The sequence below is a fragment of the Vanacampus margaritifer genome, chromosome 17 (genome assembly GCF_051991255.1).
Source record: "Vanacampus margaritifer isolate UIUO_Vmar chromosome 17, RoL_Vmar_1.0, whole genome shotgun sequence".
Lineage (NCBI taxonomy): Eukaryota > Metazoa > Chordata > Actinopteri > Syngnathiformes > Syngnathidae > Vanacampus > Vanacampus margaritifer.
In genome coordinates, this window is record NC_135448.1 from 6,425,001 (window position 1) to 6,446,034 (window position 21,034).

At 37.0% G+C, this 21,034-nt stretch overlaps 1 protein-coding gene across 11 annotated transcripts in view; it reads right to left on the reverse strand.

Moving 5' to 3' along the window:
* Nucleotides 1-21,034, reverse strand: part of LOC144037781 (sodium bicarbonate cotransporter 3-like) — a 61,384-nt gene that overhangs the window by 3,061 nt on the left and 37,289 nt on the right. For 6 of the 11 annotated variants that reach the window (XM_077549553.1, XM_077549552.1, XM_077549546.1 and 3 more), the window contains 17 exons: nt 20,488-20,645; nt 20,085-20,172; nt 19,318-19,464; nt 16,868-16,974; nt 13,970-14,144; nt 12,335-12,468; nt 11,998-12,243; nt 10,207-10,312; nt 9,712-9,873; nt 9,236-9,349; nt 8,901-9,062; nt 7,153-7,404; nt 6,773-7,090; nt 6,560-6,697; nt 4,260-4,360; nt 3,556-3,663; nt 1-498 (listed from right to left, as the gene is read on the reverse strand). The exon at nt 1-498 is cut by the window's left edge and continues 3,061 nt beyond it. In XM_077549553.1, coding sequence (XP_077405679.1) covers nt 417-498; nt 3,556-3,663; nt 4,260-4,360; nt 6,560-6,697; nt 6,773-7,090; nt 7,153-7,404; nt 8,901-9,062; nt 9,236-9,349; nt 9,712-9,873; nt 10,207-10,312; nt 11,998-12,243; nt 12,335-12,468; nt 13,970-14,144; nt 16,868-16,974; nt 19,318-19,464; nt 20,085-20,172; nt 20,488-20,645 — 2,598 coding nt within the window. In that variant the 3' untranslated portion in view covers nt 1-416. Of the gene's footprint in view, nt 542-3,555; nt 3,664-4,259; nt 4,361-6,559; nt 6,698-6,772; nt 7,091-7,152; nt 7,405-8,900; nt 9,063-9,235; nt 9,350-9,711; nt 9,874-10,206; nt 10,313-11,997; nt 12,244-12,334; nt 12,469-13,969; nt 14,145-16,867; nt 16,975-19,317; nt 19,465-20,084; nt 20,173-20,487; nt 20,646-21,034 lie in introns of all 11 variants that reach the window. The other 5 variants (XM_077549554.1, XM_077549551.1, XM_077549547.1 and 2 more) reach the window with 3 other exon arrangements.

Below are 21,034 nucleotides of genomic sequence, written 5' to 3' on the forward strand. Positions count from 1 at the left end.
ATGGCCTTCACTGAATAGCGCTGGTGTGGTCTTCATATGACCTTCAAACACTGTGCTGGGTGGCTCACTGTCTGTCAGCGATTATATTACACAGCATATAGACGGACTAAAACAGTAATGATAATAAAAATGAAATTAAAACCATGACACTAAGTCAAAGATCCCCACCAGTGAGGCCCATTCCTTTGGCGTCAGAGGTGCAAATGGTTAAAAAAAAAAAAAAAAAAATGAAGTCACAACACGGGGCAGAATATTGTCATCTCGAGTACATCATGGCACTTTGCCATGGCAACGTGGCGACCCGCACAGCCCAAGTGGAGCTCACCTGCTGTGCTGAAGAGAAGTTGGCAGGTTAAGCTGCATATACGTTATGTTGGTGCCCTTCAGCTGTGTTGTGTGTCATGTGGGAGGAGTTATCACAAGAAGGTCTCCGTGGTGGAACTTTCTCCTGGTGTGTCCGGGCTGATGTCCACTCTAACGCACGCCGCCTTCTCCCGGCTGTTAACACGGAGGCAAAGTGGATGGATGAGACCGTTAAAGGCTTGGGAAAGAGGAGAAGGTGATCAAATGCAGGAAGTACAATGGAGCCTTGTAATTTTTTTTGGGGGGAGATAAGGTTCAAAAGTCATGTACCTTATTACAGTCAAGTGGGACAGTCTCATTTTGAGCCTTGTGTCCCGTTCCCGGCAGCCAATTGTTTTGTCTCACTTTTATATGCAGGTCCCATCCCTGCTTCTTGTTTTTATTTATTTTTTGGTCCAGTCAGACGTATTTTTTATGCTAGAGCACACAGAAGGCTTTGATACAGTTGACATGTCTGACATGAAAAGGTCGCTTAAAGCAATGGTAGTTATTATTAAAAATAACGGCCAGCAGGTGGCAACAGAGTATAAGAGATCAGCCAACTCTTTTTCCCCCAGTGTTTTCAACAGGTTTGTGAACAATGATGAAACTTAGCTATCTTCTAATGCGGATTTGCTGCAAAACGTAAACAGATACAAATAAACTTTCTTTCCTGATGAAAGAAGAGACTCTAATCTTTCTTTTGGCAGGTTCCATGTTTTTATAACCATAGAATAGAATATTCTGTGGACCTTGCAAAATCAGTCAAAATCCAGTAAAACAGCCAGGAGCAAAGGTGGTTGCTTCAGTGAAAATGGCTGGGAGTGAATGAGTTAAAAAGGAATTCAAATTCCTTCCTATTTACCTTCACATTTGCATCATACCAGAACTTTCTGGGCGCACGTTTCCAATGTTACAATGTGGGACCGGACAGAGCATAAAAGGTTGAATCATGATAAGTGCATTGCTTGTTTAGCTCTGTTGAACTGTCAACCAAGATAGCATGTAGCCTTAGCTAAAACAACAACACAACCACCAGTCACCAGATTGACTAGCGATTACATTTGTTATAAATACTTCCTGGTGAGAATTTATTGTATATATGATTTTCAGCGAAAAAGTGTCCCGGTCCCGGTGTCCCGGTCACCCTACTCTACTCGATAGATCAGGGGTCTTCAACCTGGAGCTCTGGAGCCACATGAGGCTCTTTAGTCCCTTCTCCTGTGGATCCCTGTGGATGTCTTAAAAATAAATTAAGAAATAAAATTAAAATAAAAGAGTTGAAATTAATATTTTTTTAACATGTCTATTTTGAGTTTTTAGATAAAATATTCTTTAAATGAAATAATTATTAAATAAAAAATGAATAAATTAATATTCAGTCCAAATTTTTAAGTTTAAGTAAGGTACATGAAAGTTTTAAAAATAGCCTAAAAATGTCCAAAAAATGACCACATAATGTCCAAAAAAAGAAGAGGAAAAGCAGAAAATTACCATAAAATGTCCATGAAATTGCCATATAATGTTGGACAGTTGAATAAAAAAAGACAGAAAATAAAATGTTCAAAAAGTAACCATAAAATATCCAAAAACAAAAGAAAGGCAGAAAATTACCTTAAATTGTTTGGGGTGTTGGCAGAAAAAAAGTCCAAAAGTAGATAAAAAAAAAAAAAGGCAAAACCTGAAAATTACCATATAATGTCCACAAAATTGCCAACAATATCAGCAAATTGATAGCACAAAAGGCAGAAAAACATGTAATTTTTTTTTTTAAAAAGAAGCCATAAAAATGGCCCAAAAGGGATGTCATAACTACAGTAAATTTTGGGATAAATACAATTCTAAATTCCCCAAAACATTTCTTGACAATAATATGCTCTATGCAGCCCCACTAGTCTAACTACCAACAGTAACAAATACATACAGTATGTATTTGATTAATATTGCGTTAGCGGAATATGAGTTAAGCAGCAAAATCCAGATGTTTTTATGTCATTTGATAATTAATATCCATGCAGACTTTTTTTTTTTTTTTTTTAAATGCCTGAATGTTGTTTTTTGTTTTTTTCCCTCCCAGTTTACAATTTTTATTTTTATTTTATTATGTTATGTGATTTATGTATTGGATTGACCGGTATTTGTATTATTCTTCTATGTTCAATAAATAATATTTATTTATTTATAATGATTAAATATATTATATATTTTTTAAACAAAAAAAAAAAGGGAAAAAAAGGCCTGCCCCAGATGGATAAAAACGGCTGGATTTTGATGCATAACTCATATTCCACAAATGTAATATTAATCAGAATGTCATGTTTAGAGTAGTGAGGTCACATAACATTATTGACAAGAAATGTTTAACGTTTACTTCCTCTGTAAGGTTTTATCATGGACAGGTTTTATTATGGAGACAGTTTGACCCTGGTAACGATGAATAATAATTTGATGAGGGGAAAGATTGCAATCTGAATACAGGAGACAAAGACAAGTCATGTCTCTAATACTCTCCACACAAAATTGAACGTTTTAACAGTAAGTTTCTTTCTTAAAACCGTTTTACGCCTTTCATCCCATTGAACCCAGCAACATGTCAACTCCCTTATGGTATAAGAATGCGGACATAGGAAGCACATAATTCAATGCAACCAAAAATGATAATTAGCTCTCTAGCACCATCTGGCTTATTATGGCTTTTATGACTCTAAAGTAATTTTGTTTTTGTTTGATTTGTTTAGTTGATGCCCCAGTGAAAGGATAAATTGGGTAATCGCGGGAAATGCATCAGGTGTACAGTGCATCAAAAAACATGAAAAACTATGTTTTATAATGGGAGTCAATGGACCAAAATGTTTTTACTCATGTGAACCATAACAATTTGTTTCCCACATATAATGACAATAATAATTTTGACATTTTGGACGGTGCCATTTTGAACTTAAACATGTTTTGAACAATTGGGTGCAATTTCAGCTCACTCAGTGATTTTCTTCATATGCTTTATATTTGATAATAATATTAATAAAAAGCAAAAAGCCAAAAATTGGACCCTTTCCTTATGAGGGTAAAGTTCCTGAAAAATGTCCTCCCCTTGTGGGATAGCATGCGACTCCTTCACTTCTCGAAAAACGAGTTGGACTATCCTAAGACTATCAGGGTGAAGATAATTGGGAACAGGAGCTATATTAGAACTTCAGGTCTTTGCATAGCTACCTTCCACTGTGTTGGCCATGTGAGTCGCCGCTCAAGTTCACTGCTCTCCATGCTGCACTTTTGGCCATTTCATCAGAGATATTTATAACCATGGGATCAGACTCAGAACTACATGCCAAAATGCAAAGACACAAACACGAAGACAAGCAGGCAGACATTGAATCAACAGGAGTAAAACACAAACATGCACATAAAGTAAATCAGAGTGACACAAAGACAAAGCACAGCAAAAGCCATGTTAGGTTTCCATGGATGAACATTGGAGTAACGTTAGTCGAATATAGACACATGGTTAGTTTGATTTTTTTTAAACATAAAAAACGAGTCTGTTTTGTAAAGTCTGTGTACTTATGACAGTTTATGCCATGCGCTAACTGTCTCTTGAGTATCAGTGTGAAATGTTAGGATGCAGTAAAGTGCATCAAATGTTTTCCAGACACACTGTCTTGCTACCTCTTCTTCCTGTGCGAGGCTGTGGTCTGCGACTACTCCTATTCTGTATGATCTGTTCAAGATGGACATACAGTAAGAACGTTCTGACCTCTTTTTTTGCTCATTTCACCCCTTAAAGTACATATTTTTGTCACTGTTTACCTTCTATGCCACAAGACATTTTAGAAATAATAATGAAGGAGGCTGAATACAAAAAAGGAACATAGTTTTCATTATAATGAAGCGCATTTTATAAGAGGGTTGCGACTCACCTCCCTGAGAGGGTCTTTTCTGGGATGTTGAGCAGGTTGGAGGCCTCGTAGCTGACCTGCAGTCCCAGTTCGTCTTCGTTCTGTAATCGAGACTCTGCTTCCTGAAACAAAAATTATCAGAGGATGAGTGAGATTGCTATGATGGCGTATTAGGGGCACGTATAAATATATATATGTATAGTTTTAGAGTGTGGGGGCAATATTCACAGAAAAAAGCTTGCAAAATAAAGTTGCAAATTTTTGAGAAAATAAATAAATAAATATATGACTTTATAATGTGGCGAATTTGCGAGTTTATAAAGTGGCAAATTTGCGACTATAAACTGGCAGATTTGCAAGGAAAAAAACTCATAGCGTACTACTCGGATGTTTGTGCCAATACTTTTCGGTTGAGTTTTCAAATAAGGAGATAGTAATTGCTCTAGCAGAGAATAAACATATGTTAAGCATTCGCTCTTGTGAAGCGCTAGGTACGGCCAGAGACAAAGACGCCTCGCTTAGCGAAGTTCCACACCTTAAGGATCAAGCATTTAAGTTAATTTGTTAAAATATATACGTATTCACTTGTACATTTATGTTTCCAGAATTATTGTTTACACATTCATACATTTTGGTATTTTTTGTTTTTCTGTCTTTCACTTGCATTTACCTAATGTATGCTAGCTTCTGATTGGTTAGTGGTAGTCAGCTGATAGGGGATCAGGAAGTGTTGTCGCTCTAGCTGCCGTGTATGACGAATAAAGTTTAAATTAAGAATGAATCCGTCTCCATCCTGCCTTTTCATTTCATAAACAGTGTCCCATTAACCACCAACAAATCCTCACATTAGTCTATTGACCATTTGCACCGACGTCACGTGATTACGTGACTGCCCTATGATGGACGGCGGAAGGAAATGATTGTTGAATGGGAGTGGACGTGACCCAGAGCGACTTAGTGACTGCTATTTTACAAATTAAAAGTTATTATTGCCCATAGAGCCATGGAATCTAGGAAGGTCGCCTGTCAGTCGAAGTTGCACATTTAGTCGGGACTCATAGAGAGAGATATTTACTTTAGTTGGAAATCGCTAGTTTGAAAACAGCCTCTTACCTTCTGTTGCCTTCTGTTTTTACCAAGTTAATCAAATCGCCGACTTTGCCGGAATTCACAGGGCACGACCTATATCATTATGTAGTCAATGCCGTCTCTTCTCCTTACACCGAGGCTGATTCAAAAGCTTGTCGCTGGCTTGGTCTCTGGGACGAGATGGTACGCTCACACCCGGGGACAATATACCTCGTAATGCAAAGGTAAAACTTGTTTATCATGCTAACTGACTTATTTTTACACAGTCCGTTCCAAATTGAAACGCTGTGATGATGTTATGTTACTATGTTTACTAGCAAGGAACAAATGACGATCGTAGTGGCAAACTATGCAGTCATTTCATGAATATGACTCCGGCTCCAGAGTGAAAAACTCCAAGCACAAAGACGAAATCCCCAATTATTAAACAGTCAAATGCACTTACTAGCTTTGAAGAATGTGCATTTTAAAACTAAGCTGTGTGTTCGTGCAGTTGGAGTGGACGCTAACTATCTGGCTCGTTAATGTGATTTGAAACGCGCAATTCGACACCTCTAATACAAGCTTTGTTAGAGTGTACTTTTACTAGTAAAATGTATCAACATTTATCTACTAATTACAACATTTATCTAATAACCTCGCAAAAAATTATCGCTGCAAATCCGGGAATAGTTTGCGGGCTGCCAGTCCTTTCTGTTGATTGTTGCTATCAATCGACGTCTTTTGTCTTCATTAGCAGGTATGCGGTAAAAAGCAACATTTGGTTTACTCCTTTGTCTGTCTGTACAACCGACCGCACAGCAAGATATAACCATTTTATAAGATAATCGATTAGATAAAGGACTTTATGCTGTATGAGATTCAATGGTTAACAATACAGGCAAGTGGCTCTTTTGCCGTCCAGTGTCCCGTAGGGGGCGTTCCCATAAGGGCTGTGACATCACGTGCAAAAGGTCAATAGCTATGCTACGTGTATTTCTCTTAAGTTTCTGAGGGTTTTTTTCTCTCGCAAATTTGCCATTTTATAAAATCTAAAGTGTTTTTCTTGAAAATTTGCCTCATTAAAAGTGGCAAATTTGCAAGTTTTTTCTGGCAGTATTATTCTGAGAATAAAGTGAGAATCCTGCAACCCTTTTTTTTTATACAATTAAATTTATCCTTGTTACTGAATTACAAGGACTTTTTTGTCTTCGAGAGAACATAGGGACAAATGTGAACAGAATGGTAAGTACCAGCTTTGCACGTGCTTTCTTTTTCTTGTCATCTTCTTTTTTCTTTTTGCTCTCTGGCATCAAGTCGTCAAGCCAACTTAACTCTCTCTTACTGAAGAAGAAGTCGAGAAGCTTTCGGATAAAGACCAGTGCAAGAACCTGTAAAGAATAAAGAATGCTTGTATATCTGACACTTAAACAGTTTATGTATTGAGTCAATTGTGACTTTACTACCATCATGGGGAAGACGACCGCTGCAGCAGAGGCCTTGATGACCCAGAGCAGTACCAGACAGGTGAGCTGTACCAAGGTGAAGATATGCACTTTCCACAATGGCACGTAGCGCAAGTAAATAAGATCAGGCTGGTGTTTCGCAGGCATGCCAAAAAGCTTGATTCTGTCAAAGAACTGCGGAGGCAATAAAAGGAAGGAATCAGAAAAGCACTTGGAAAGTTTTCTGATTAGGCCAACTCCGAAACTTACTTGGATGCCTTTGAGAGACGAGACACCCATGTAGAGGAAGACCCCATACAGCACCGGCATAGGAATGAACTATAAAAAGTAGAAGTTATCTAACATTGCACAAAGAGAATCAATGGTTCTTTTTGCCTCACCTTGAGTGCAGATGTCATGAAAACGGAACAACCCATGAGGACAAAGATCATGAATCCGGTGACCCGCTGCTCCCGGATGCCGAGAAACTTTGGCTGTTCTCCGGGAGCGGAGCAGCCGGATTCCACCTTCAGGCTGTTAACATGCGAAATGGAGAGGACAGTGGCCGCCACGAACCAGGGCAGGCCCATGATAGAGCACACGCCAAGCATTACTGACACCAGCAGCAAGTCCAAGTGGTAGCCACAGCCTTTCTGTAGGTTGGTCAAGGAGACAAATACAGGGGACATTAGAAAAAGAAAATTCTGTATAACATGCAAGGCATATGGATAATTGATCTCTCGCTGCATTACGGTTCACCTAACAGGGAATATCCTGTTCCCTTATGTTGAAATTTGATGTTTTAAAAGTGTGTTCAATTTTTTAACTTTTCATTCCATTATTCCATATTTTCTTTACATTTTAAGATGGCTTTTTTTTCCCCATTAAAGAAGATTACACTGTGCTTCAAAAGTTTATTTTAATAATTCTTAATGTGCTTAAAGTAGGTATGTTTGATAACACCTTTTTTCAGACCGATTTCAGTACAAGTACTCAACTCTTCGTCGCCAATACCACTAGTACTAGTTTTTCTATTCTTCTCATTTCTACTTTCTAGTTCATGATCATAAAACGGCCAAAACATTGCGGCCGACTACTGATACCTTCAAATAGAGTTGGGTACCGATACTCGTCCATCCAGAGTTTAAAGGATGTGTGAAGGGCATTTTAAGGCTTAGTAGAAAAATTATATAATATATAAGGTGAATGATGGTCCCATTACTCCCATATATCACAGATTTTCCCCTATTCCGGGTCGGTCGCGAACGTAACTTATCGCATTTCACTTAACTAAATTTTGATTGAAGCTCTCCATGCGTGTCTTAATTCAGTTTCTGTGAGCATATCCGCTTTGTGTTTAACTATAACATTCCAAATGTCACCTTGAGTAAATAAATTTGTGAGTAAATGGAGACGAGATCATTATTTCACTGCACAAATAACATACTGTATACTTTTGTGACATTTATTGGTGTTCTGCTTGATTTTTCCAATTTAAAGATGTGCCTCGGCTCAATAAAGTTTGGTAAAACTGCTGTTAAGGGCCTGTCCAACCGTCAAGTGAGAAATTAACAGCCAAAGTTAACGTAGATTAGTGATAGGTGGCTATGCTAATAGCATATTACCACTAGTAGCAGTGTACTAGTTGATATTTTACAGTAGCGTGGTTGTAACATCCCTGTTTTCCACATCAAAATGCTTTTCAGTAGGATCCACAGAAGCAAAATTTTCCAAGGCAGTCCTCACATTTTCCAAGGCAGTCCTATATGGAGGAGCAAAACTGACAAAAAAAAAAAAAGACTAAATAAATAAGTGAAAATAAACAAATATAAAAAAATATAATTCAAAAATTTAATCCCAAAAAATAAAAACAAATGAATGATCTTTTTTATATCAGTTTTTATTTTCACTTTTACTCATTTATTTATTTATTAATTTTGGCAGGTTTGGTGCTCCATAGTGCTAAACCCTAAATGCATCACTTCCGTTTGACGTCATGTAGCTATCCTGCAGCTGATGCCCCGCCCTAGGCAGTGTATAAAAGTGCACAGCTGGAGACAATGGCAGAGGTGTGTACATAAATCCCGATGGCCCATGGTCCTCAAATCCTCACAAAACAGTTGTAGTTTCCAACTCTGCAAATCCTGACCTTGAGCTTGTGCTCTTTGCGGTTAATGATGACAGCTGTGATCTGTTGATCCATAAAGATGAGTATTGTGCACAGCATGGCAGGAAGCGCTGCCACCAACAGCGTCCACCAGGGGTTCTCTCCTAATGGGTCCATCAGCCAGCCCCTGTTCTTTGAAGTAGGCTGTGCAGGATAGAGGCAGAAGTGTGCCAAATTTAGGTTGGACAGCCTGGAAAAGTGTTAAACTCCTACTCGGAAGAAGATCCTTTGCATCATTGCTTACAGTGAGCAATCTCAGCATCAATGCATTAAAATCAACTTGTAAAAAAAATTTAAAAAAATAAAAAGATGCCTACCTCAAACCGATCAGGGACGTTTAGCTTTGGGGAAGGGATGCCCATTAAGTAGTCCACCAAAACCATAATCATGATAGTTATAAACACAGCAAAGTCACTGATGGTGGATCGAACCTATCACAAAAATAACAATCATTATTAATTTGGAAATGTGTCTAACCTTGTTACAATTTGACTGGCAAGCTATATAATTCCCTACTGTGCTGTAAGAGCACACTTCCAAGTATGTTTGGTGTTAAAAAAAAAAAAAAGAAGCAATTCAACAAAGCCAACTTTAGCCTACACAGAACATCAAGTGAAGTTAAACTGGTAGTGGGTGGCAGCATGAAACATTTGTGCTTTGGGTCCATAGAATTCTCCTTGTATGGATTTGAAAAAGCGAAAAACTGAGAATCAAATTTAGACCATTTTTACAACGACAATTTTAATATTAATATTGCTTTGAACAATAAAAAGACTGTGCGAATAAAACCAACCTTGGTGGGGAAGTATCGCTCTGTTTTGAATTGTTTGAGGAAAGAGGACAAGAAAAAGGTGGTGAAGAAGAGGATGATGGACCAGAAGAGAACATCTGGGATGTAGGGGCCATGGTTTCCGCAGGCTGTGCCCACAAACTCGCCGTTGAGCATTTTACACATCTGGAGAAAACAAAGTACATTACTGTAAGTCTGTATAGTCATTGTAGTACTAAACAAAGTAGAATTTCTGTGAATGGGGAAAAGTTGATATCATTGATAATTTGTTAAATTGTGAAAATACTGTAAGTAATGTGTAATCAGACAATATATATACCCTGGAACGTGTTAATTTTTCAAGCAAGTTTTGAAATTTGAATGGTGTAAATCGGAAGTATTTATGGGAGTTGTTTCACAGCAAAAAAAAGTGTGGAGAATAAAAATCGCAATACTGTAACATATGTGGGAATGCTTGAGGACACTTAGACACTAGAGGTCACTGTGTGGCCACCTCACCGAAACATTGAGGCTACTCCAGGGTATGGAGTCTGGACTGTATCCTGTCTGGTTCAAGTTTTGCAGGAGCTGAGCTGATGTATTAGCTGGTTGAGAGCACTGACACCTGGGGGCAAGAGAAGTTAAGAATAAATAAAATAAAAAAATAAGATTATTATCAATTTTAAACTTCCTCTACAGCCATGGTTGTTTTAGTTTAATCTCTGTGAAATGACTTTGATGGGAGCAGCTACAACTTTATTGAGCAAATAGGATATTTTCAAATAATATTAAAAAAATATATATTTTTTCCTCAAAAGGGCTCAACACCTACCGGTGAAACTGTAATTCTTGCAAGCACAAAAAAGTTAGGTTTTGTTTTCATTTGTGTATTAGCATAGTCTGATATGTAGCAAAAGGCCTTCATATCATTTCAAGGCTGCTATAAAATGATAGTGACAGCATGAGTATATTGACAGCTCCAGTAAACTTTTCCCAAACATCCCTAATAATATTTATAGTTAATTCTCAACTGTTCTTTGCCAAGTATTCTTTTTGTTGATATGCAGGCTACATTATTTCCACTGTGTTGGAGTGCCGCTCTATTTACTTTTAAGCCACTGAGGATAAACAATTGACAATAGCAAATGTGAATTTCTTAACTGACAAAGACAGAGTGAAGCTAAGAGTGTTTGGTAAGTCTCTGTTATATGTAATGTGTGGAATTATGCTATAACATCTAGTGCAGAGGTAAGTAACCTTTACTGCCAAAAGAGCCATTTTAGGCCAAATAATTAAGAAAAAATGTGTGTGGAGCCACAATACACTTGAACATTGTGATGAAGGAAACAGTGTGTTAGTCTTATTCTAATGTACTGAAATAGAACTAGAGCTGCACCATAAGACAAAAATATACAGCATCCAATACTTTGGCATTAATTTTCTTCTACCTTTCATTTTTGTTATTATTTATTTAAAAAATGTTCATACATGTTTAGACTTTTCTGCACTCCTGTCAAATTTCTGACATTTAAGGCAAATTTATATACATATTATGGTCATTTTCTGCCTCTCTTTCTTCCTTTCTTGGACATTTTACAGATATTTTATTTTAAACATTTTTTCTGCCTTTTTTGCTAGCAATTTTCTTACATTTATGGCAAGTTTGTTGACATTTTCGGAATTTCTTCTTTTGTTTTTGGACATTTTATAGTTTTTGAATATTTTCATTTCTGCCTTTTTTTTTAATAAAACTTTTTGGGGGTGCAATTTATGGCAATTTTCTTTTGATTTTTGGGCATTTTTGTTTGCTTTTTGAACATTTTCTTTTCTGCCTTTTTATTAAATTCTCTGACATTTTGTTTGGCAATTTCGTGGACATTTTATGGTAAATTTCTGCTTTTTGATCATTTTTAGCTAATTAAAAAAACAACTTTTTCATCTTTTTCTGACAATTTAAAATTTGGGACTTTTTTGGGGAATATTTAATTGTTCTTTTTTAAAAAAAAAACTAAATCATTCATTCATGAAGAATAAGTTATCTAAAAAATACTTATTAATTTCTACTAATTTTTTCAGAGATCTACAGGGAGCTGCAGGAGAGAGACTAAAGAGCCACACGAGGCTCCAGAGCCGCAGGTTGCAGACCTAGTGGATCCATTTTTGAAAGTGCACATTTATAAATAAGCACTACTTTAAACAGTAACGTTTGTGCCCTTAGAGCGCTAATACTGTACAACTTGATGTGTCCATGCCATAATTATAATATACTACATAAAAAATTAATACACAAACCTGAATGCAAATACTTACGAATACGATGTGAGGTTATCCAAGACGTTGTGGCTGTTGACAGGATAATATTCTCCGAGATGAAAGAGCTTCTCAAGAGCCTCGTAGATAAAGATGATGCAGATGAGTGCTGCAAAAGCTTCCTCTGTGAAGCGGGTGATATAGCAAACCAATGAGCTAGCATCCGTTGCAACTAGGATCAGACATAGGAAAGCCGTCCAAAGACCAATGCTTGTTCGCAATGACAAGTAGGACAGTCCGTAATCGCTGAGGTGGAAGAGGGGGAAAAGAAAATGGATGGTTACCGATATAGTCCCACATATATGTAAAACGTCACTTGGAAAGGACTTCAACTTACGCGCAGAACTTAAAGAGGATCTTCTCAAACACTAAAACAGGTCCTGTGCTTCCAAGAATAGTTAGGGGTTGTCCGGCAAAGAGAGAATACGCTACTCCAGTCAAGGATGCGCCAAAAAGAGACTCTATGGCACTCTGCAGAGATAAAGAAGGAGTGAGTGATGAGAATGGGGGGTTGCGAAATAAAATATATAATAAAAGAACCTTGCCATAACAGAGTTTTGATTCAATTGAGAGTGCCAGAGTGTCTAGAGAAGCTGTCCAAATGTTTCCATCCTCCTGGCTTGTCACTTGTCATGTCTGTGCAGCACAGTTTACTTTGGGCTGCTGCACACTGAGTGACTGAACTGAATAGTGGAGCAAATTACATATCTCTTGGTGTTCTTATTGGGAAACATTTTGATGCTCCACAAAATCAAACAGTTTTTTTTTTTTTTTTTAAACTAAACCATAAACAATATAGCAAGTGTCAAGGAAGTACTGTAATAACACAAAAAGAGGAAATGGACAAAAAAAAAGAGGAGGGAGAGTGGATCAATCTGAATTTTGGCAGAAACACCCCACGGTGTCCACGCTCCTCTTTTTAGTCACAGGTAAATATGAATTTATAAATATTAGGGATGTCAAAATTAGTGTGTACATTTTTTTAACGCGCGATTAATGACCGCCCCTAAATCAAAATTTTGCAGTTAAAATTTTTACAATAATGCAGGTATTTGTGGAGACTAGGGTCAAGTTGTATTTTACAATTTTAAAAATGTGTAGAATTTCACAAATTACTTCATGTTAAAGATTAAATATCTCTTAATATGAAAAGAAAAATATACTGAACTGTCACCAACAACTTACAAATGCAATTATGCTATTTAGTTGCAGACAAATGACGTCAACAGAAATCTTCTTTTTTTTTTACAGTACAGTATATATTTTTTTATTTTCACTCAATTTTATAAATTATTATGAAATTACTGTATCAATGACTCAAATATGTAGCCATATTTCTATTAGTTTAACATTTTTCTCACTTTTATGTTAACCATAGGTCTCAATACAGGTCCAGAAAGTAAAAATCCTGCCACAGTTTGGCTTTAGCCTCAGGTGATTGTTAGCTAGCTCCCTTGGTGCTCGTTTATCTGTTAGCACAAGGGGCTAAAGCCAAACTGTGGCAGGGTTTTTACTTTCTGAACCTGGATTTGCCACTTCTGATGTTAACAAGAGTATGAAAACTTTGAAAAACATATTTTATTGTACATTTTATTGTACATTTAGAACAGATACAATTTGTGATCAATCGTGAGTTAACTATTTAAGTCACGCGATTAATTACGATTAAAAAAATCACCTGAAACCCCTAATAAACACAAAGCGGTTAAGAATTACTGTAAATGCTATAAAAGCTTTACTGGGTGAGTTTGATGAAGACATTCAGAACCCTGACTTCATCCAAAACCTTTGTGATGAATAGAAACAGTGGACCAGGTCATCTCATCAAACATCAGTGAACATCATAATGGCTTGGTGTGTTAAAACTTTGTTCAAGTAATCTGCCTAAAATAAACAACATCCCTGTTCGGTGGACAAAACTGAAAACAGATTAGTTAAAAAGTCAGTTAATAGCACAATCGGTAAAACTCACTATGTTGCCTTTGGTGGCCTCTCCAAGCAGACCACCGAATGTAATGACAGGAGACATACAAGCACAATAGAGGAAGAGAATAGAGGCGAGACACTGCAGGCTAAAGGAGTCTCTGATGTCACTCCAGTAAAATGGGGCCTTCCGTTTGATGTCCAGTATCAGACCACCGAATATCCTGCGAAAGAAGAGAGGTAAGATGAATCAGTGGTGAAAGGAAAGGCTTAAATTAGATTTTGTTCTTTCTTTTTTCCCTCTTTTTACAAGAACTGCACATGACCTTATTTGCATTTCAAATATGCACCTACGTATTCCTTTTTAAAATGAATGTCTTTTGGATATATATTTCTGTTGTATCTACCATTATCCAGTTATCTAGTTGTCCTATGAAGCAGTCCCACATATGTTATTGTGATTTTTATTCTCCTCACTTTTTTGCCAAGAAACAACTCCCACATAAAACTTCCGATTAACACCGTTCAAATTTCAACTTCAAAAATTCACGCCTTCACATTACTTACAGTACTCGCACAATTTAACGTTAATATCAACTTTTCAATGGGACTGACATTGAACTTTTTCCAAGTCCCACTTTCCACGTCCACTTCCATATATACAACTGATCATTATTACCAGCTCTCTGATACTGCTCAGTGGTGCATTTGGTAAATTGCATTGTCCAGTAACCAGGAGGTCGCGGGTTCAAATCCCACCTCCCACTATACATTGCAAATATATCCATGGCAATTATGCTAAGGAATATACATGTATACCAACTGACTACCATAGTTCCACTTTTCCATCTAAATGAATGGAGGGTACTGCATGCCTGGATGGCACTATTGAGTGAATTTTTTTGCATTTTCCCATCAGATATCATTAGTTCCAGTTTTCCATCTAAATGAACGGAGGGTACTTTCAGATAAAACTTTTCCTTATAAATTTCAACTTACTTAAACATTTCACACATCCCTGGTTCAAGTGTTCTTTTTATTCATTTATATTTCAACTCCAATTAATACTTTGTAATTTTCACATAATTTATCTTTCAATTTACCTCGTAAGCATCCAGCTTAGCATTCAGCTATTAGCATTCAGCTTTGAGCATTCCCACGCAATTTCTACAGAAATTGCACATAGTCTAGTTTATTTTATTTTTACCTCATCTGCTGCCAGCCTTTTTCAAAATCAATGTAATGTATCTTCCACACTGTCCTACTTTCTGCTAGCTTTCTTTACATTGAGCCGACTCGAGTTTATGTACACTCAGGAAGCCACTGGCTTGATCTTGCCGTGTGCCTTTTATAGAAATGGTGAAAAAGAGGGTGAACGTGTAAATAAATCAGTTTGTGTGTGTGTGTGTGTGCGCGCGATTTATATAAAGCTCCACAGTTAGCCTGGCTGCAACCCCAGAGAATCAGTCACTGTTAGATATAAATGTCAGCGATACAGGTTACTGCACTGCTGACTTTTTTAATGGTTTATACTCTCCATTATTACTATTTTGCTGTATTTCTTGAACTAAATTTAGAGCCCTTGCTAAACAGTTTCATAGAATGCCATAAAACAAAACATTCATAAAAATGGTGTAAAAAACATAATATGTCAAAGTATTTTATCATTTGTCATACAAAACCACCCAGTTAATTGTAAAAATGCTTATGCTGTACAAGTAACTCTAAGTTAAAACGATACTTGACTCATTGAGCCATTTAAGAAGATAATATTTTGTCTATACTTAACATGATAATTATTTTTCATGAACAATTATTACCTTTAAAAACTAATTCTGCCATTGTCGACTGAAGATGACTTCACCCGTGCTCAGGAAATGGGTAACGACCAATCGGCACTCCCAATAAAGGCACACACAAACAAGGGCAAGACAGTATAAAATAATTTAAATAAAATCGACATTTTAAATTGATTCTGAATCGTACTAAATAAGAATCGATTTTTTTGGCACACCCCTACTGTACAGCACACTATTTTTATGGGGAAAAAAAATACAGAAAATCCTGGGGGAGGTGGAAAAAAAATCTCTTAAAACCCCACAAAATATTGAGGTACAACCCAAGTTAAACCCCGCAATGTATGATTTATGGACCCAAATAAAAATCCATGATAGAATGAATCCGCAATAAATGAACTGCAAAGTAGCAGGAGACCACTGTACAATAATACTTCCTAAAGGACACGTTTCAAATATTTTTTGTTAAGAAATGTACATTGAAAAAAACATTAAAATTAATTCATTCGTTCAGCTTTATTTACTTAAAAGGGGCAATCAAGCCCAAAACCTTCTTTACAATAAGTTCTATGCGCCTACTATGGGTTTTGTAAACTGCAGCTTTGTCTCACATTCTAAAAACATGTGGTAGGTTAATTGATGGCTGTAAATTCCCCACAGGTATGAATGGTTTGACTAACTGGCAACAACCACTTCAGGGCATAACCTGCCTCGCACCCAAGGCTGCAGTTAGGATAGGCTCCAGCTTTCTCTAATGAAGACAAGTGATATAGAAAATGGATGGATGGAACTCTGGATAACTTACTTTAGTGGTTTATAATCAGTGAACCAGTCCAGAAACCTCTCATGTTGCATTAGCATTATCAGTGGTGATTTCTTTGTGTTGTGTTGGCTGTGCTTGTGCACAGCAAGATGATCAGGAATTGTGTGTTTCAAGACTGCAACATGTTATAAAGAACATCCTTTGTTTATCTTGTGAATTTGTTAGTTAATTTTGCCTTTTTCATTGGAAAATTAATTAATCAGTTTATTTTTAACCAGTGGTAAATAACATACTTCTAAACTGTAGAGGAAGCCAGTTTGCAGGAAGAAAAATCCTAGAAATTATATTCTTGATTTGCTGCAATGCCATAAAAATGTGCTCTACTTGCCATCCAGTCCTCTGCAGCTCTGGTCCCACTTGGTGGTCCTCTTCTTTTTCCAGTTCTCCCGCTGGGGATGCGGTGCCGTTTGGATGGGAAGGCCACTTCCTCTTTAGCTGCAAGAAAGAGTACATTCACAACCATATAGCCATACAAAGACAAATATGAGATAAGTCCTGTGAATATAAACAGTAGGGATGCGCGATAAAATCGGTAGCAGTTAATTATCGGCAATTATCGGCCAATTTGACATCAAACAAATAAACCAGAAAATAAAGAAATCAGCCGTTAATTATCGGCAATTATAAAACAATTTGACTTTATACAGATAAACCAGATAATAAAGAAATCCGCAGACAGTAATAGACATGCCACGTTGGTCCATCTGTTGTGGTTGTGGCTCAAGTTGTGCCCAACTCCTCAACCTCTCCCCTCTCCTATCGTAGTGTCGTATATTTGTGATGTCATAATGCGCGCAACCTTGTGTTCACAGAAGATGCATCATGGCGACATGGCAGTCGCCAGTGTGGGCTTTCTTTACTGTCTCCCCAAAATGTTACCCTCACAGTCTTTTGTTGCATTTTAAAAATATGACTCATTTGTTTTGGCAAACTCAAAATAAGTTCCTGGTTGTTTTTGAAGCAGAGATATCAATAAAATTCATCTTCATGGTGCTTTACACAATGTTTCAATGTATTTGTACATGTTAGACTTATAGTAGAACTCAAAAGTATATTTGTATTCAAGTTAATTTTGACAACAATTATCGACTTAATTATCGGTTATAGATACCGGCACTTTCGAAATTAGTGGTTTATTGGTATCGGTTGAAAATAGCATTATTGTGCATCACTAATAAAAAGTCTACACGCCCCTGTTCAATGCCAAGGTTTTTGTCGTATAAAAAGTCGAAACAAGATTAGGGCTGTGCAATTACAGCATTTCTGGACCATAAGCCGCTACTTTTTTCACTTGCATTCGACCCTGCGGCTAATACAAAGGTGCGGCTTATCCATCAGATCGCAAGGGGCGCACTATAAAGGAAGCGCAAGAGCGTCAGGCAGAGCAAAACAAATCAAGTGAGCCCAAATACAGTAAGAGAGGCAGAACAAGAGCGAGACAATTGGCGCCCTCATTATGAAAAAGAAAGTAGCGGGAACCCGGTGCGGTAACATGAAAACACCTGCGGCTTACAGTCAGGTGCGGTTTATATGTGTAACAAACTCGAATATTCCCAAAATGTAGCTAGCGCGGTTTATAGTCAGGTGCAATTTATAGTCCAGAAATTACGGTAATCGGAATTCAATTAAAATTTCAATTATTACACTGCACAATTACAAATGATTATATCTTTACCATTCCTAGAAAAATCACAATATTCCATCACTGGTAAGCCATTTTTAGAACAGGCTCATGGGTTGTTCATGTGGTCCTTAGGGACTACCTAGTGCCCGAGGGCACCATGTTGGCGATGGTGACTCCTGCTCTAGAAGCTCATCAAGTGCAGTCCACATGTTTACATATCATTGTTGCATCAAACAAGTATAATAGAGGTGATAAAGCCACAAATGTGTTTGCGTCATTGTTGTGTATTGTCTGACTCTCATTTTGTGACGTTGTCACAGTGAATGCTTAAAAGATTGCAAGTCAATGAGATTATTAAGCTAATAACACTAATTGACGTACTCAAATTCTCTTTCATCCTAATTCAGGGTTCATTCACCTTTATTTTAACATAAGACCAACCTATAAGACCAAAAGATTCAAATCTGAAAATGTATTGTATGAAAGATTCATTTATTGCTTGAGTTTGTCCCAACAACAACAAAAACCTGGGACGAGGACCTTGAATCAATAATCACATATCAAATTGAAATTGGAACATTGAGTTGAAAAATAAATAAATAAATAAATAAATAATTTTAAAGGAAAATTGAGGGGGAAAATATTGTAATTACTATTAGATTAATTTTCTGAATAATTCAGCCCAAATTTAAAGTGCCTCTGATTGATCTAAAATAAAGTTCACTGCATAAAGTTCGTGCACTTTAAATTAATCATTGGGAGCACACGGCATGGTCCGCAGAGAGCTTCCACAGCATTACTGGGACCTCATTAGTAGTCAGGAGAAAGTACAAAAAAAAATTCCAAGGTATTATATATACCATAGAACACAGTGAAGGTACTGTTCCATGCCTCCTCCTCCTCCCTACAACCACAGCCACCTGCGTAGTGGTGTCTTTTTACACTTGCCTTTCAGACGCAGAATTTAAAGACACAAAAACCATCACCACAATTTACTCAAGTTTTATAAATTACATTGTACATGCTAAATTAATGTACTGTATTCTCCTCTAGTCTTCATAGTATTTTCCACTTTGTGTATTCATTGAGGCAAACGCTAAATAAATTGCACGATTATTTTGTAGTGCTTTATCAGAACCAAGAAGGAAACCAACCTGGGATGGGACATTTTTCGGGGGTTCAATCCGGATCGTGGGATCCCACTCTCCAGGAGGGAGGACCGTCACCTGATCAAGGAACTCATCAATCCCAGAGAGTAGATCAGTTCGGTCTTTGGCCTTGTACGCCACGTCATGGAAAATCTACACAACAGATTAAGGCAGTGAAGCGAACTGAAATGTATCAAAACACCGTCTTTAACACATCCATATAAACTTAAAAATGTTTTCACATTATATGAGAGAATACAAAATAAATACACATTTTTGAGGACCTTTTAACTCATTTGCTCCCAAGAACGCATAAATACGTTATATTTTAAATATTAACAAAGACGTATTTATACGCTTTTTTTTTAAGGGGGGGGGGGTATTCTGAACTGAAGAGAATGCTTGAAGCAATGGTAGTTATTACAAAAGCGGCTAGCGGGTGGCAGAAGATTATACGAGATCAACCAGGGCCATGTTGCAAAAAGCTCTTTCCCCCACTGTTTTAAACAGGTTTGTGAATAATGATAAATCTTAGCTATATTCTAATGCTAATTGCTGCAAAACGGAAACAGATAGAAATATACTTTTTTTCCTGGTTAAAGAAGAGACTCTAATCTTTTTTTGGGTAGGTTCCATATTTTTATAGCAATAAAACACAATATTCTGTGGACCTCGCAAAATCAGACAAAATCTAGTAAAACAGTCGTGAGCGAAGAAGGTTCAGTGAACATGGCTAGGAGTGAATGAGTTAATGTAAACTTTATGTATGGCACCTCGTCTGTCATCAGAGTGGCCATAGATCTGCCAATCTCATGGTACTGGGGTCCCTTTCCATGAGGACCCAAAAGCAGGAACAGAAACCTTTGGAGAGACACACATTGATAGTGAAATATATGACAACACTTCACTTCGTTTCTATGCTGAAGCTAAACATAAAAAAAATTGTATGCAGTCATTTGTGAAGAGGACTAGAAATAAATAAAAAACATAACTTGTCTATTATCTACGTATGTCTATGTACTGTTTTGCTTTTGGCTCACCAAAAAGTATTTATTCATTTATAATACCAAAATGTCAAATGTTTAAATAGTAGTCAGATTTATAAATATAGTGAAAAGGCCAGCGGAAGTGAGGTCATTCTCCAATGCATTATTCATCTTTAAATAAACATAGTACCTTGTGGGCACAGGAACCTCAGTGAGGCCGGTGATAAGAACTGCAGGGGACAGTCGAACAAAGACAATGATAGGTTTCTCCAAGAAATCAACTTCGCCCACCAAAACATTGGAAGCTTCAGCACCGGGGGGAATCTTTTTCATGAAATTCATATCCACCTAAAACCAAGAGTACAACCGAATAAACCTATGGATAAGACACTGTCAATTTGAATACTGTACAATACAAAGTGAGGAATGGGAGGTTATGGGAATGTTAGATAGAAGATAAGGTTGTTAGTATGGGTTTGATAGCAAATAAGGAAAGTTAGCATCTACAAGCTTAAAGTGGAAGTCAACCTTAAACATTTCTTGGCAATAATATGTTATTATTGTGACCTTACTAGTCTAAACATGACATTCTGATTAATATTACATTTGTGGAACACGAGTTATGAAGCAAAATGCAGCCATTTTTATCTATCTCAGAGGGCGGCCATTTTGCCAATTGCTGTCGACTGAAGATGACATCAATGTTGCTTAGGGCTCAGGCAATGACCAATCACAGC